This window comes from Hylobates moloch, unplaced genomic scaffold (genome assembly GCF_009828535.3).
Source record: "Hylobates moloch isolate HMO894 unplaced genomic scaffold, HMol_V3 SCAFFOLD_8, whole genome shotgun sequence".
Lineage (NCBI taxonomy): Eukaryota > Metazoa > Chordata > Mammalia > Primates > Hylobatidae > Hylobates > Hylobates moloch.
In genome coordinates, this window is record NW_026652283.1 from 32,989,290 (window position 1) to 33,006,972 (window position 17,683).

General features: G+C 39.9%; 1 protein-coding gene across 17 annotated transcripts in view; it reads right to left on the reverse strand.

Moving 5' to 3' along the window:
• PUM1 (pumilio RNA binding family member 1) overlaps positions 1–17,683 on the reverse strand; it is a 112,974-nt gene that overhangs the window by 54,008 nt on the left and 41,283 nt on the right. For 10 of the 17 annotated variants that reach the window (XM_058441941.1, XM_058441942.1, XM_058441943.1 and 7 more), the window contains 2 exons: positions 2,319–2,427; positions 1,177–1,355 (listed from right to left, as the gene is read on the reverse strand). The exons of 3 other annotated variants lie outside the window; for them this stretch is intronic. In XM_058441941.1, coding sequence (XP_058297924.1) covers positions 1,177–1,355; positions 2,319–2,427 — 288 coding nt within the window. The remainder of the gene's footprint in view (positions 1–1,176; positions 1,356–2,318; positions 2,428–17,683) is intronic. 4 more of the 17 variants (XM_058441947.1, XM_058441948.1, XM_032160004.2 and 1 more) reach the window with 3 other exon arrangements.

Genomic DNA, 17,683 nt, shown 5'->3' on the forward strand with positions numbered 1-17,683 from the left:
AGCTAGTACTTAAGAACTGTACTTGACACTTGAGGAAGCTGCACCAAAAATGAACTACTGTTACTGTAACGAAATTTAACATGGAATAGGGAAAACAGGACCAAGCCTCTGATACCCAGCAAAAGATGTGTAACACTAAGAAATACTGAGCAACAAATGCTATAACAAAAAGACAGTTATAATATTAATTCTTAATTTGTGGGAAAGAAGGTTCTTCTGCTGTTCTTTCCCAAAAATTACATCAAAATCTCTTAAATGACTGCTTTCAGGTGATATCAGCCCAAAATGACTGCAGGGAGAAATGTCTTTGAAAAAGTACAAAACAAGTTTAGACAGGAGAAAGGGAGGGAAGATAGATTCATGTGCCTCTCATGGCCTTCCTGTCTGTGACCTGGAATATGACAACAGTCGCAGAATTCAAAATGAGGAAGACTCAAATGCAAGTACATCTTAACACTTCTCGATCTAGAAAGTTAATGATAAAGAAATTGTTTTGAGAAAGGCTATCACAGATGCTCATGGAAAAATGCTTAAGACTTAAAAAGAAAGAGGTTATAGACACAGAGACTTATTTGACTACAATTTAGCATTAGAGAGGTCAGTGACGATGAATCCAAAAAATTCATAAGAAAGAATTAACAGAATCCCTAATTTCTTGACAGGCCAGGTGTGAGAAACAAAGCCGTTCAAGGAGGGCCAAAGAGGATTCTATAATTAAATCGTAGCTAACAGAACAAGAATAGCCCTATAATCTGATCTATATTAAGGTTTCTTGGGTATTGGCAAGTCACTGCTCTCAAATCTGGAATTCCCTGTTAACATCCCAGCATCAGCTTTATTTTTTTAATTCCTTCACCACCCCCCTTTCGTTTTTAAAGTAAAAATGGTGTTTTCTGATAGACCAATGAACTCTGATCTAGATTTTAGTTCTTATCTCACAATACTATCAATGTGTCCCCCCCACAAAACATTATTACTTTAGTTTTTAAAAGTTTAGTTTACATCTCCTACTATGTTTGCTGAGTTCTATTTACAACAAACGTTGTTTGAAAATACCCTGTAATTAATGCTGTGAACATCTAAGGAAACTAAACAGGCATGTTTTGCTTTAGGGGAAGAGAGAGAGAGAGAGAGAGAGAGAGAGAGAGAGAGATAGGAACAAGTTCCTCAACTTACAAATCCTCCTTTTCTTAGACAGGAATCGCCCGGGGATGAGCTCAACACATACTCCACCATGCTAACGCCTAGTCCCCCACTCTCCGATCGTGGGGACAGTACAGAATTGACCTCACTGTTCACATGGAAACTCTGACCAGGTCTTCTCTGCACCATGATTGGCTGGGAAACTGAATGATCTACAAAAAAGATACACAAGCATGATAAAGTGCAGCCGGAGGCTCAAACAAATTACGAGTGATGTCTCATGGATAAACCAACGGAGTCAGGAAACCTGCCACGGTCAGTTGAGCCAAAACCTCCTATCGTGTCTCTCACTGTATGATATTCAACATAAGCTAAGGAAATGGAACACACTCCTCATTTATCCAGGATAGCAGAGGAATACAACAGTTTATCTAGCTTATCTGGTTTATCTACCTGAGTGGATAAAATTTTTACCCCTTTATAAGTAAAAGGATTTCTTTTTAATATATTTTATTAGTATTACTAAAACAAAATATGATTTTACTGCCCTTTTTAAAAACAATATAATTTGTTCTTTTCTGATAATTCACTGTCATCACGAGGTTCCATGCTTACGTTGTACTGTAATACACGACATTGGCTTTTGGGTTTTCTGTCTCCTTCCTTCCTATCATCTGTCACTTTTTCTGCTGTCAGTGTGTCTGCCTCTACAAGTTCTCCCCATCCCTCTTCAGGGGTAGTATGCCAGAAGAATGTCCATGCCCAGTGACTCGATTTGGTCCCAATCACGTTTAAAGATAGATCATTCCATACACGGTACACAAGGGCAAGGGGAGAAAAAGAAACATGAACTTCAAATGGCAGGTGTGGATTTTCCAATTCCAAGTATGCTGACAGCAGTACAGAACAAAACGTTACAGCTGAAATTATGGTCGTTTCAAATAAGACCATTCCCCTGTGGCTAGCACTTCAAAAAATATTGAAGATTTGATTTTGTGTTAATTATGTTTGAATCAATTACATCATATAAGCTCCTTAATGGCAATTATACTACAGGAGAGGACACTGCTTGACATGCTTATGTCACTGATGTCAAATTCATGACTTGCCAATTGCTGAGTAAAGGAGCTCTAAGACAGGCATAAATCACAGTACAGATGCTAGATCTAGATTACCTGATGTTCCCCAGGCACTGTCTCGCCATTGATCACCCAGGAATATTCCTTTTGGTCCATCTTTGCTGGATTCATCTGTTTCCCAAAACTTTTTACCTGGCAAGAGCTGCTGCAAATTAAAAATAATAGATGCTTTTAAAGAATTCATAAAGGATGAAAGTACAGCAGTCAACACTTTCTTTTAGACAAGGGTACTGAAGATGCTCACGTGCCCTGAAGGTCTTTAATTAAAGTGTTCCAACTATACAACTGTGGTCAGAACACTGCTATATATTTGGTAAAAGTCACAGAGAGGCCTAAGGCAAGGTGGGGGGCAGGGGTGGGGACACTGATCAATCCATCCAATAGAGGCTCAACTTAAATATCTAGAATTACTCACTTAACCCATGTCAAGATTTTTAAGGAGAGGGGAAGGGCACTAACAGTGACCCTATTAGCTAACTACTAAGTGGACTCTTACTGAAAAAGAAAGTATTTACAACTATTAAAACACTTCTCTCTGTATGTATACTAACTACCAGACAAAGTTACTCAAGCTGGAGCATGAACCCAGCTGTGAACCTCAGCTATGGAATGCCAGAGGCAAAATTCACTTCCTTTATACACAGAGACTGCATTAACCAAAATACTTCCCAACCACAACACTAACCTATTCCAAGATTTTGGAAGGACAGAAAAGCTATCCCTTCATTACTGGAAGGGAAATAAAATCTCCTAACCTCCATTAATTTTTTAACAATACTTGGTAATGCCATTAAAGTGACTTCACAAATCACTCCATGCTTCAGAGAAACGGGGATCGCTGGCCATAAGCCAACATGAGAAGTTTATACTAGCTTCAACAAAAAAATGCAAAGTACCCTTCAAGCAAGACACAGTGCATAAGATCAAAGCACCAGTGACCAGGCTTACGAAGTAAAATTCCACAGAACTCTATCATTCTTAGTTCTGGTCATCAGCTTTACTGACTAAAATGCCCCCTCTTATTTCCTCTAATTACGTTTTCAACTGCTATTACACAGGAAACTAAGATGTTTGAGATGGTATTTAACCACCATTTTTGAGCACAAAAATACCTGGAGAGTTTAATTTCTCAGAGGAACACAATAAAAAACCAGAAAACAGAAAACATTTCCTCTCCTTGACAATAAAGGTTTAACTTTCCCATTTAACCCATAACCCAATGATAATGGAAAAATAATTAAACTCTGCTCTCACTAAAATAAATCTCTGCTTCCCAAATCTAATTTCTGGGTTTCTCGGCATAATTTTCATCTACCTTTAAGTTGCTCTATAATCTATCTCATGGACATGGGTTACTGCCTGGACCAAAGCAGTCTGCCACACACTTTGCTCTTAAGGACCTAATTTGTTGTTTACTAATTAAACAAGATTGAGACAAAAAACACATTTGTCTGGTATTTAATTGTGCAGATACCTAAGTTTCCTTGAAAATGAACAGTTATAAGTAGCAGTCTTCCTGGTGCACCACTTATTACCCTAAGGGCATTTGGGTGAGGGTGGGGATCAGGGTAAAACGGGAAAGAGCCCTGATTAACGCTAAGCATTAGGGTCGGGAGGCACCGAACTGGACACCTTTAAGTGCCCTAGGAAATCTTACTAAACTGCCCTGAACCTCATTCTCTTTTTATTGATGAAGAAAATATCGTTCAAGTTGCTGTGATGATTAGAAATATTGTTGATGAGTGCCTAGCACAACAGGTTCTCAATAATGTATTCAAAAACATCGCACCTAGGCAAAATAGCCGTCAAACCAGGTCACAGAGGGGATACTGAAAATTAATGTAAACTATGCAAAGGACAATTCAAGAATTATTTTTAAACTTATTTTTCTCCTTTTAGTCTCAAAAATGTCCTGTCCACTGCAAGGCCGGGCGCGGTGGCTCACGCCTATAATCCCAGCACTTTGGGAGGACGAGGCAGGAGCATCATGAGGTCAGGAGATCAAGACCATCCTGGCTAACACACGGTGAAACCCTGTCTTTACTAAAAATACAAAAAAAAAAAAAAATTGGCCGGGCGTGGTGGTGTGTGCCTGTAGTCCCAGCTCCTCGGGAGGCTGAGGCAGGAGAATAGCTTGAACCCGGGAAGGGGAGGGTGCGGTGAGCTGAGATCGTGCCACTGAACTCCAGCCTAGGCAACAGAGCGAGACTCCGTCTCCAAAAAAAAAAAAAAAAAATCCTGTCTGAAGATTACAAATAAAATTTATTTCCCCATTGGTTATACCCTTTCTCCAATTAAAATTCTGATTTTTTTTTCTCCCGTATTTTAGCAACTACTCTTTTGTATTCCAGAAGAAAGAATGTCAGCCTAAGGAGGGTCTCACTTGTTTTATGCTCCACATAATAGTGCAAAGAGCGCTAAGGTGATCAAAACCATTCTTGTCCTTTAAATGTTTTAAGAGTTCATTCCTCACAGAAACTTGTAAATCTTTATTTAAAACTCAACGAACAGGGCCCAGCATGGTGGCTCACGCCTGTAATCCCAGCACTTTGGGAGGCTGAGGCAGGTGAATCACCTGAAGTCAGGAGTTCGAGACTAGAATGGCCAACATGGCAAGATCCCCGTCTCTACTAAAAAACACAAAAATTAGTTGCATATGATGGTGCACACCTGTAGTCCCAGCTACTCAGGAGGCTGAGGCACAAGAATTGCTTGAACCAGGGAGGCGGAGGTTGCAGTAAGCCAAGATCACGCCACTGCACTCCAGCCTGGGCAACAGAGCAAGACTCTGTCTCAAAAAAAAAAACACCTCAAGGAACAGTTTCCAAAAGTACCAGCCTCCATATGTAAATATAGTCTTATCCATAATTTGTAAAATTGCTTACAGAAAGCAGCAGCCTTTCAGCTCAAGGCTTCAAAAATCAGTTCCGGGATGCTGTCACCTTTCATGATAGTATACCAGGCTGTCATAATGTGCGAAGCCGGGAGAAGCAGGTGAACTCATAGGCAAGGCTATTTTCAGGGTAAATTCTCTCAAAAGGAAACAACAATATAGCAAACATGAAGCAAAGTGCTATTAGGTTGGTGAAAAGTGTGGTTTTTGCCACTATGGCAAAAAAAGAAGAAAGCAAAAGACTGAACCAAGGTGCTTGGGCAAAGACAGAAGCAAAATTAGCAAAGCTCTTAAAAGTCTCTGGATCTTACTCAGTCTTTCTCCCTTTCCTCCAAAACATATGCATCTATACTCAACTGCTGTGGTTCGCAGCATCTGAAATGACTCTTAATGATCTTCACTTACAAGCACTCATACCCTGAGTAATCCCCTTCCCCTGACTGTGGGCTAGACCTATGACATGCCTCTAAGAAATAACACAAGACAAGTCATGGGATGTTCCTTTCAAGATGTTACAAAAGCTGTGATTTCCATCTCGCTTGTCCTCTTCTATCTATTGTTCTGATTGCTTACTCTGAGGATGACTGCTACTATGTTGTGAGCTGCCCTAGACAGAGGCCACATGAAGCCAAGAGAGAGACATCTCTGACAACAGCTACATATACAAAGCTGTTGCTCTGCAGCTTCCCACTGAACTCTGCCTCTGCCCTGGGTCATTTACACACAATGAAGAACTGAGATCCTCCCTCCAAAAACCAGCAAAGAATGGATTCGGACATCAACCACAGGAGTGAGCTTGGAAACAGACCTTTCTCCAAGCAAGCTTTGAGATGAATGCAGCCACAGTTGAAATCATGACTGCAGCTTGTGAAGGACCCTGAAGCAGATGACTCAGGAAAGTCATGCCCAGATTCCTAACATATAGCAACTGTGAGGCTTAAACAAGTGTCTTGTTTTAGGCAGGGCATGGTGGCTTATACCTGTAATCCCAGTGCTTTGTAAGGGTGAGGCCAGGAGTCTAAGATCAGACTGAGCAACCAACATAGCGAGACTCTAGCTTTACAAAAAACTTTTTAAAAATTAGTCCGGGGTGGTGGCACACCCCTGCAGTCCCAGCTACTCAGGAGGCTGAGGTGGGAGGACTCCTTGAGCCCAGAGGGTGGAAGCTGCAGTGAGCTACGATGACACTACTGCACTCCTGCCTGGGCAACAGAGTGAGACCCTACCTCTTAAAACACACACACACACACACACACAGTGTTGTTTTAAGCCACTAAATTTTAGGGTGATTTGTTAAGCAGAAATAACACAGTTGTGAGTATGTGGAAGTATTTTTGTATATTTGAAACGCTTCTTTAGGAGTCTGTTTTCAAGAAACACTTCTTGTTCCATTTCTAATATTTAAATGTAAGTGATGAAAGTAAAATCCTTTTCAATTTGAAAAAAAGTAATTACCTCTGTTCCACTGCATCTTTTCCCCAAATTTGTCTTACAGCCCTTCTGTACTAAAAAAAAGACTGGCTTTTTTAACTCGGCAAAATCAAATCAATTTAGACATGTTGAGCTTACTGAGAATTAGCAGCAATCACTTATATTCAACAGTCAGCTAAAAGATACGTAACTGTTCAAATCTGATCATATTAAAAGGAGTTAGAAACTACTGAATTATAAAACCAAATGATAATGTGTTATTCAAGTACAATTTCAAATTCAACAGTAACCTCTCCAGAGGTAACATCATCCACAGCATTGGGTAAAATATCCTAGTTTGCCAACCCACTGGCATAAATACCAGCAGTTGCCAAATCTTCACTTAACACACAATAACCAAAAATGTAAATGCATCCAACCTATGAAAAGATAGTTCCTATCCACCCCATCAAGAATTTGGAAATAAAGACTGGTTTTTTTTTGACAAGGCGAAAAGTAACAGATCACAAAAGAGATGTACAGAGTTTATTTTAAAGAATAACTTGGCAGTAAGAGGATTAGGCAATGTGACAATTCCAAAAGAAGATAACAGGAATTAGGAATTGGTCCAACAAAAGCAAAGGAGACCCAAGGAGTCAGATGTAGCCAGTATTATCCAGGTGACATATTTAAGGGCAGGGCATACGAAACACAAAGAAGCCTATTCTTATCAAAGCAATTAATGCATCTGGTTAGATAGTAGCTTAATTACACTGGACACTAAAAACACCCAAGTAATCTCCCTGGCTCCAACTCTGCTTACCAAGCCACCTTCTTAAAAGAACTGGCTTCCTCCTATAGCCAACCATGCCAATCACCAAACACAACCATCCTTGTCCATCTAAGAGTTTTCTCCTTAAAAAAAAAAAAAAAAAATCAGCAGACTGCATTTTGGTTTCACACATTAGCCTCTTGTTGTTCTGGTTAGTGTGGGGTCAGTATCATAACCCAATCATCTGAATTAGTAATTACAGTCCATTTCAAGATCTACAAACTGAGAACCATGACTTGGGGAGTCCTATCGTCCCCAGCAGTAAAATAAACAGACCTTGTCCTCTTTCTTGCAATGTCGCAGTAAGTGGACTCCTGACTGCCCCAATAGTGTCTGCTCTCTAATCTCCGGGAGAAACACACGTACACTATTTATCCCATCCCGAATCGTAAGTTTATAAAATAAAAAAACTTACGAAAAGTAAAAAAAAAAAAAAAAAATCAGTAAGCTTATTCATGAGGCTTCTGGAAAACCAAACAGAAGTCAAGCACTGGTTTACAAGCAATGTCAGCCACTTGAGACACTTCTTTTAAATTTTGTCTGGGAACACCTTTTTTCCTTTCCATCTAACAAAAAAGAACAATATACAAAACCACATTTAACACTTAACAATCAATCATGTCATAAACCCCTACACCAAGAACCCTTAAAACACGGATTAAGACGATAAAAAGTGGAGAGTATCAAGAAACTCTAGGCTTATTTTAAGAACAGTGATAAAGACCCATGAATGCCCTGAAATCACTTTATTTTAAACTAGTTTTAAATCCCAGCTGTGTGAATTTTATCCTCTTCTGCTTTTTCTCATCTATAAAATGACCTATTGTGTACAATGAAAGAGATAACACATGTAATGACATAATACAATGCTGAAATAGTAAACAAAAAATCAGCTACTATCCTTCTTTAAAAGAGCAAAGTAGCAGCCAATAGACATCACAATACTAACAGTTTGTCAATGAAATGCTCCTATGTCAAACTATCAGACACAGTGATCATGGCATCACCTAGGCCATGTCAGTACAAATCTCCTTACATTAACTACCCCAACAAAACAACACTACAAGAACCATGATTACGGCTTTTCAGGAACTGCAGAGGCAAGACAATTATTGCCCGGACTTGTTTGACCATACCACCACTAACATTTGAATAGGGATTTATCAATGAGGTTTACTGATGATCTCAACAGTAAAAGGGCTCTCCAGCAATAATAATCTGTACTCAAAAGGAATCAAATATTAGGTAACTGCTTACACACTCAATACAGGCTGCACAGAGCATCTCTCAGAGCAGAAACTGAGCATCTTAAGAAATACTACTAATATGGATGTTACAACCTTGCGGACGTGATCAGTTTGATCATGTTATTATCTAGCATCTCTAACTTACAATACAAGCTTAGTTTCACTGGAATGTAGCTAATGCAGGAAACAAATGCTTGATATTTAACTAGCTGGTAAGACAGACCAACAACCAAAACAATTATTAATCTTTTAGTATATATCTCACCACACTCTCAGTACATTAAGAGAAGATGACATCAACTCAGAGAAAGGACCTTTCAGAACTAACTGAAATGAAGAAGTTTGACTGGTAACCACTGATAATCACATGTGGTAGTCTCACTTGTAAAAATTTTGTATTTTTCACAACTTAAGTCTCTCCATACCACAGACTGTTGTTGTGAAATCAAGTGAGATAGTATATGAAGTGCTTTTATAAATACTAAGAACTATACTGATATTAAGTTATACTAAAGCTTTATTTAAAGCTTTAACTTATTAAAACATATCTTTAAAAAAAGCCAAGTTCATCCATTCCTGGTTAGCATATTCTTTTGGAAGGGCCTCAGAAACTACATACGTATCAAGAGTCACAGTCAGGTATGGTGGCTGATTCCTGTAATCCCAGCACTTTGGGAGGTGAGGCAGGAGGATAGCTTGAGTCTAGGAGTTCAAGACCAGCCTGGGCAACATGTGACAGCCCATCTCTACAAAAACTTAAAAAAGCCAAGTGTGGTAGCACATGCCTGTAGTCCTAGTTATTCAGGAAGCTGGCTGAGGTGGGAGGATCACCTGAGCCCAGGAGATCAAAGCTGCAGTGAGCCGTGATTGTGCCACGGCACTCTAGCCTGGGCAACAGAGCAAGATCCAGTCTCAAAAAAAAGAAAAAATCTACATTCAAAGTGTTTATAAGAATAAAAAAAAGTTGAGGCTGGATGCAGTGGCTCATGCCTGTAACTCCAGCACTTTAGGAGGCTGAGGTGGCAGGGTCACTTGGAGTTCGAGATCAGCCTGAGCAACATGGCAAGACCCAATCTCTATTTTTAAACATTAAAATTTAAAAAAAGAATAAAAAAAGTTGAAAGTAAGCCTGTAATCTCAGCACTTTGGGAGGCTGAGGCGGGCACACTGCTTGAGGTCAGGAGTACGAGACCAGCCTGGACAACATGGTGAAACCCTGTCTCTACTAAAAATACAAAAATCAGCCAGGCGCAGTGGCCAGGCGCCTGTAATCCCAGCTACTTGGGAGGCTGATGTAGCAGAATCACTTGAACCCAGGAGGCGGAGGTTACAGTGAGCCAAGATCGCACCACTGTACTCCAGCCTGGGCGACAGAGCAAGACCCTGTCTCAGAACAAAAAAAAAAAAAGTTGAAAGCAAACTGCAAACTAAGTATTCAACAATAAATTAGCTGTGGGCCCGGTGCAGTGGCCCACACCTATAATCCCAGCATATTGGTAGGCAGAAGGATCACTTGAGGCCAGGAATTCAAGACTAGCCTGTGCAACATAGTGAGACCCTGTCTCTTTAAATAAATAAATAAGCAAACAAGTCGTACTACAACAATGTAAGCTCACCAAAAATAGCCATAATGACTACACATAATATATATAACATTAAATTTTAAAAGTAAAATACAGGTCGGGCGCGGTGGCTCACACCTGTAATACCAGCACTTTGGGAGGCCAAAGCGGGCGAATCACGAGGTCAGGAGATCGAGACCATCCTGGTTAACACGGTGAAACCCCGTCTCTACTAAAAATACAAAAAATTAGCCAGGCGCAGTGGCGGGCGCCTGTAGTCCCAGCTACTCCAGGGGCTGAGGCAGGAGAATGGCGTGAACCCGGGAGGCGGAGCTTGCAGTAAGCCGATATTGTGCCACTGCACTCCAGCCTGGGCGACAGAGCAAGACTCTGTCTCAAAAATAAAATAAAATAAAAATAAAATAAAGTAAAATACAAAATTGTACATGTAAAGACTGCTTCTCCTCATGCATTCTTCCCTTCTGGATCAAGACTGGAAAGAAAAATAAATGCAGAAGAGTGATTGTTAGTGCACTGGGATTGTGGATTACTTGTTTCAAAATATACTTTTGTTATGATTTTCAACTAATTCTCTAATAAATAAAAACTGAGATTATGGTGGTCTGAAATTCACTGCAAATAAATAAGGCATATCTCTCAAGCAGATACATTTCACTTCAACATAATTTCTTTTTCTTTTTCTTTTTTTTTTTTTTTGAGACGGAGTCTTGCTCTGTCGCCCAGGCTGGAGTGCAGTGGCGTGATCTCGGCTCACTGCAAGCTCCGCCTCCCGGGTTCACGCCATTCTCCTGCCTCAGCTTCCCGAGTAGCTGGGACTACGGGCACCTACCACCACACCTGACTAATTTTTTTGTATTTTTAGTACAGATGGGGTTTCACCATGTTAGGATGGTCTTGATCTCCCGACCTCGTGATCTGCCCACCTCGGCCTCCCAAAGTGCTGGGATCACAGACGTGAGCCACCGCGCCCGGCCCCTTCAACATAATTTCTTTCTTTTTTTTTTTTTGAGATGGAGTTTCTCTATTGTTGCCCAGGCTGGAGTGCAATGGCGCGATCTCAGCTCACCTCAACCTCCGCCTCCTGGGTTCAAGCATTTCTCCTGCCTCAGCCTCCTGAGTAGCTGGGATTACAGGCATGCGCCACCACACCTGGCTAATTTTGTATTTTTAGTAGAGACGGGGTTTCTCCATGTTAGTCAGGCTGGTCTTGAACTCCCAACCTCAGGTGATCCACCCGCCTCAGCCTCCCAACGTGCTGGGATTACAGGCATGAGCCACTGTGCCTGGCTACTTCAATATAATTTCAAAAGGGCAAAAGTTAATAGCAATTTTAAGAAGAGAGCTCATGTCCTAAATTTCAAATATTTTTAAGCAAGCTGACACAGGCTTAGCATCCTTAACCCCCAAAAAAATGTAGGCTGCTGGGTGACAGTAAGAGCAAAATGAGCAATCAAGTCAAGATAAGAAGAATTTGGTGGCTTTTAAATTTTAGGACAACCAGGCCGGGTATGGTGGCTCATGCCTGTAATCCTAGCTCTTTGGGAGGCTGAGGCGGGCGAATCGCTTGAGCCCAGATTTTCGAGACCAACCTGGCCAATATGGTGAAACCCCACCTCTATCAGAAGTACAAAATTAGCCAGGTGTGGTGGCAGGCACCTGTGATCCCAGTTACTTGGGAGGCTGAGGCACGAGAATCGCTTAAACCCAGGAGGTGGAAGTTGCAGTGAGCCAAGACAGTGCCGCTGCACTCCAGCCTGGCCAACAGGGCAAGACTCTGTCTCAAAAACATAAATAAATAAACAAATTTTAGGACAACCACAAATTATATATTAGACAGAATTGCAAACTTGATGACTACCATTAAACTTCAAAACGCACAGGGGTTTCCTGTTTTCTGCACAGACCGAAGAACATAACCCTGTCTGTCAACGACTTCATCCTAGAAACCAAGCATATCAAAATGTATCATTCATACTTTCATAAAGCAAGTCCATTAAAGAACATTCAGAAATACTGTTAGCACCTTACACTCCATGTTATTTTGTCATGAATTAACCTGAACAGGCTCCCATATGCGTGCCCTTCTGAATCTGAAAGTAAAGGTTTCTTTATACCTTCCCATTTTGTTAATGGAACAAAGCCAAGAAACTTCTCTTCTCTACTATCTTCATAAAACCTGACAGACTTTAGACAGTAAAGTATGTTGATAAAATGATGAAATTCCCAGAGTCAATCGGGCTTTTCTGCATGATACAGGAACAGCATATAAGGGATGTCATGTTATCTATAGGTTACCTATAAATAAGGTCACATGTTTTTACATATGAATAAACTACACAAGTTTTTTTTGTTTTTTTTGTTTTTTTTTTTTTTTTTTAGATTCAGAGAGCAAATGTGCAGGTTTGTTACATGGCTATAATATATTGTGCGATGCTGAGATTTGGGCTTCAGCTGAACCTGTCACCCGAATAGTGAACATAGTTACCCAATAAGTAGTTTTTCAACCCTTGCCTCCCTCCCTCCTTCCCTTCCCCTTTTTGGAGTCCTCAGGGTCTATGTGTACCCAATGCTTAGTTCCCACTTACAAGTGAGAACGTGTGGTATTTGGATTTCTGTTCCAGTGATTAATTCACTTAGGATAATGGACTCCAGCTGCATCCATGTTGCTGCAAAGGACATAATTTCATTCTTTTTTTATGCGTGTAGGTGTACCACATGTTCCTTATCCAATTCACTGTTGCTGGGCACCTAAGTTGATTCCACGTCTGTGCTATTGTGAATAGTGCTGCAATAAACATGCAAGTGCAAGTGTCTTTTTGGTATAACTATTTTGACTACATGGTTTGATCTATAGCATAACCACATTCGTTTTATAACAGTCTTCACTTTAATAATTACATATTACAGTACTTGTGAGCCCAGTATACAAAAGATAAGCTCCAGACCCCTCAGGATACTGTAAAGTTCACAAATACAATGATGAAAACATCTAGATTGCTTCATGACCCCCTCCCCAAAGCAGGAAGCAAACAGCCCTGAGATAGCAAACAGACTGAGATAACAAAGAATACTCTGCATCAAGATAGGACCAAATATTCTAATGAATCCACACCCCGTCAGCCTCAGGGTATTTTAAATTCTTGATCTGAAAAAGACAAGGATCTCAATACTGAGTTCCCCTTTTCCTTCATTATAGGAAATAACTATTTCATAGATATGCCTGCTATGTATATAGGGAATACAACACAGAAAATAAACTTTTGCTACATGCTTCACTACAATGAGAACCACATCATGTACTAATTAATCAAAATACAATGGATTTGCTTTGATGTTCTGGTTCCTTATTAGCAAGGTTACAGTAACCAAGAAGGAATTACACACAACATAGTTTAATACCAGCTTGAGAAAGCAATGTGACAAAAGTAATTCTATTTTTCTAAACATCATTATGTCTGGTTACTGTATATATAATGAGGATATATTTCTGTGCTCCAACAGATGGCCCAGAGAAAGTACCATCGATCTGTAACAACATAACAACTATATTAAACAAAAGATCCTTTATTTAAAAATGCCTTTATATATCGGATTCAATTCGGGTAACAGCACTGCTGATTTACTGTTTGTCTTCTATACTTTATTTCTGCAAAAGTAGCTAATGAATAGCTTTTAAATGCACATATTTGCAGACAGCCTGAATATATGCTTGCAGTTCTGTCTGTTCCTTATTCTCTCCCTGTACACTCCAACATCCCTGAGAGCAGAAAAGTCATGTGAAAAGAAAATACAACTAATATTTACTAAATTGAACTGAGCTCCCTTGGGGGATAGACAAGGATACCAATTTCTGATGTAAAAGGAAAAATAAAGAGGAATCCATGCTTAGGAAAAAATATTTACTGATAAATGATTCTTTCAATACAATATATTTAGCAGCTGTTGTTCACAAAGCACATTATTAGCTGAAGCCCCACCCTCAACAAACTTTTATATGAGAAAAAAGAAAATACCACCATATATACACAAATCATTATGTATAAAACAAACTGGGCTTTGTATATGTATAAAACAAACCTGGGGCTTTGATAAGCCCCAGATATCATTTGTATCATCTTTATAAGAATACTACAAATCACTTGCTACCCGAATTCCCCTTCACAGCTTCTAATGGGAGGGAGCAAAAAAGCTTTAATAGGGGAGCTGATACCTGAAGCTAAATTTTGAATAAGTAGACTGTGAATATGCAGAAACCAACCAGAAAAACTCAGGATTTGAGTTATAAGAGATCCGGGTTCAAACAGAGGCTTAATGATTACATTAACCTCTCTAATCCTTGTTCGCCCATCTTAAAAAAAGGGCATCATAATATTGCAGGACCACTGTAAAAACTGTAACATACATGAGGTGATTAGCATAGTTCTGGGAAAATTGTATACACTCAATATTTTGTAGCTATTATTACTTCCAAGCCTAGGAAAAAAAAAAAAACAGAATTTGAAGATAATCCCCATCTTGACACGTAAGAACTTAGCTGGAGTCATTTAATCTTAGGGCTCATTCTGCTCATCTAAAAAAAAAAAAAAATGGGAATAATACTTCTCAAAAACCTATTGGGAGATTCATATGGATAATGATATCATATAGATCATGATATTGAAAAGTGTTACTGTTTATTAGTCTTCCCTCCAATAAAGCACGCTAGTATGGATAAAAGAGTAACATTTTAGCCAAAGGAGGGTGATGAAAGGGAAGAAATTTAATGAAGACAAAGTAAGCAGCATGTGGATCTTCTGCTGCCAAGAGTATGGTTTGCTGCATTCAAACATTCCCAGACAGCTTAACATCTACATACAGTAGTATGTTCCTGGTCTTCCCAGTGCAGGTTAGAAGACAGCAGAAGAATGGGTGGGGTTTGCACATTGGTCTCAAAGTCAGGACAGACCTGGGAACTACATTCCAAATCAGATATGACCACAATTCCAGGGTTAGAAAACACCTTCTCCTATCTCGTTCCTCAAAGTGCCCAAACCCAATCCCAAAATTATTATTCTGGGTCCCAGCAACTTCCTCAAACAATACGGATAAGAAGGTCACTTTACCTCTAACAGTCATTAACCTAAAATAAGCCATCTACCAATATCTTGTTCCTCCAGACCACTTGGCATGGCTAGCTGTTTTTTCTAAAATAAACATTTCCTTTTAAGAGCAAGATGTCAAAAAAAATCCAAAAAAGAAAAAGTTAAGGGAACTAGGGTGTTTTTACTATTCCTATTGTACGCAAAAGCTACATTTTGGCTGGGCGCAGTGGGTCACGCCTGTAATCCCAGCACTTTGGGAGGAAGAAGCAGGTGAATCACTGGAAGTCACGAGTTCGAGACCAGCCTGGCCAACATAGTGAAACCCTGTCTCTATTCTTAAAAAATACAACAATTAGTTGGGAATGGTGGCACACGCCTGTAGTCCCAGCTACTTGGGAGGCTGAGGCAGGAGAATTGCTTGAACCCAGGAGGTCAAGGTTGCAGTGAGCTGAGATCGCACCACTGTACTCCAGCGTGGGCGAGAGTGAGACTCCATCTCAAAAAAAAAAAAAAAAAAAAAAGGCTACCTTTTGAGGAAAAAGGGGAATTAATTACACTGCTTGGTCACATATATTTATATAAATATACCTCAAGGCATTATTAATTTTTCATCCCTTCGCAAGAAAGTCTATATGGTTTTGCTGGCAGACATCTTCCCAAAACTCAATCCATTTTGGAGTCAACTGCGCTGCTTTTATGGAACCCTAATTGCAAAGAACTACCAGTGTTAAGGTAGCCCTCCCGGAGCTGTGGATTCTAGAAGTACTTTTAGCTATTCAAAAGCCTCCAATTCTATTAAGACACTGTTTGCCATAATAGAAAGATGTGGGAAAAAAATTTAACAGATTTAGTCTCCACACTGGAGTCAGGCTAATACTTGCCCTGACTCCAGTATTACCATCCCACGAACTCTGATGGACACTTCAATGTCTTGGGCAGATGCAGATGGTGAATAAGTCACTTTAAAGAACCCAATGAGGCCAGGCACAGTGGCTCACGCCTGTAATTCCAGCACTTTGGGAAGCCACGGTGGACGGATCACAAAGTCAAGAGATAGAGACCATCTGGCCAACGTGGTGAAACCCCGTCTACTAAAAATACAAAAATTAGCTGGGCGTGTGGTGGCGCACATCTGTACTTCCAGCCACTCGGGAGGCTGAGGCAGGAGAATCACTTGAACCTGGGAGGCGGAATTTGCAGTGAGCCAAGATCATGCCACTGCACTCCAGCCTGGTGACAGAGCGAGACCCTGTCTCCAAAAAAAAAAAAAAAAAAAAAAAAAAAAAACAAAAAACCCAATGAAAAATTACAAAATCTCTAAATCACAGGGGGAAAGTCAATCTAAAAGGGTATCTTTTAGACACTCTCTACTATATCCTAAAAAGGCCAGAACAATTCCTCTTTTCTGTCTTTTTAAAGAGAGAAAGAAGGGCAAGCTCCCAGAATCTTAGACCTGAAAAGGTCCTGGGAAACTGTCTAGTCCAACATCTTTGTCTTACGGGTAGAAAAAAGTCAGTCCAAAGATGAATGTTTGAACCTAGGCTCTAAGAAGTTGTGGCGTCAGAGTTCCGGCCCATCCAATGCTACCTCTATCCCACCAAATTTTGCCTTTCTTTAGATTAACAGCTCACCCACATCACTATCCAATTCCTCCCTCTATAAGCCATTCTGCTATCCCACACCTATGGATCAAGTACTATATAATGTCTAATGAGAATATAAAGCTACAATTTAAATGTATCTCAAGTTATCCTAATTCCTGTGAATAAGGCAGGATTTGTTATCACTCCATATATAGGAGCACTTCCTAGATTTCCTTCGTCAGGTTTACAAACTTGTTATAATCAAGGGTATGTTTTTCTATGCTTCAGCTTTCTAAGACAAAGATGAAGAGTCACATATCTAAATATACTCCATTTGTTGTAGAAATAAGCCAGTATTCACTACTATTTTAACTTCCCTGGAAGTTGTCAAGTTCACTACACATAAAACACTAAAGAATCTTAAGGGAAAAAAAGGTCCTTGATTTTTAAAAGTTAAAAAACCAATTATGTGAACAAAGTACCTTTCTGTCAAACTCTCAAAGTACTTACAACCTCTCTCTTTTTAAAAAATCCATCCTTTTCTAGGTCATGAACAGTAACAATGCTGCCAACCTGCAGGTGGAGCAAACAGGTTATGCAAGATCATAAACCAAACCTATTTAGAAATAGAGCCCAGAAGCCCAAGGCCAGTGAGCCTTCCTCTCTTCTACAAACATCCTTTTCTAGAATCCTCGATTAACGGACTGATCCCTTGATACGTAAATAAAAGCTGCTAAAGTATGTGCCTTTAAACTTTTCGGGGCTTTAAGCC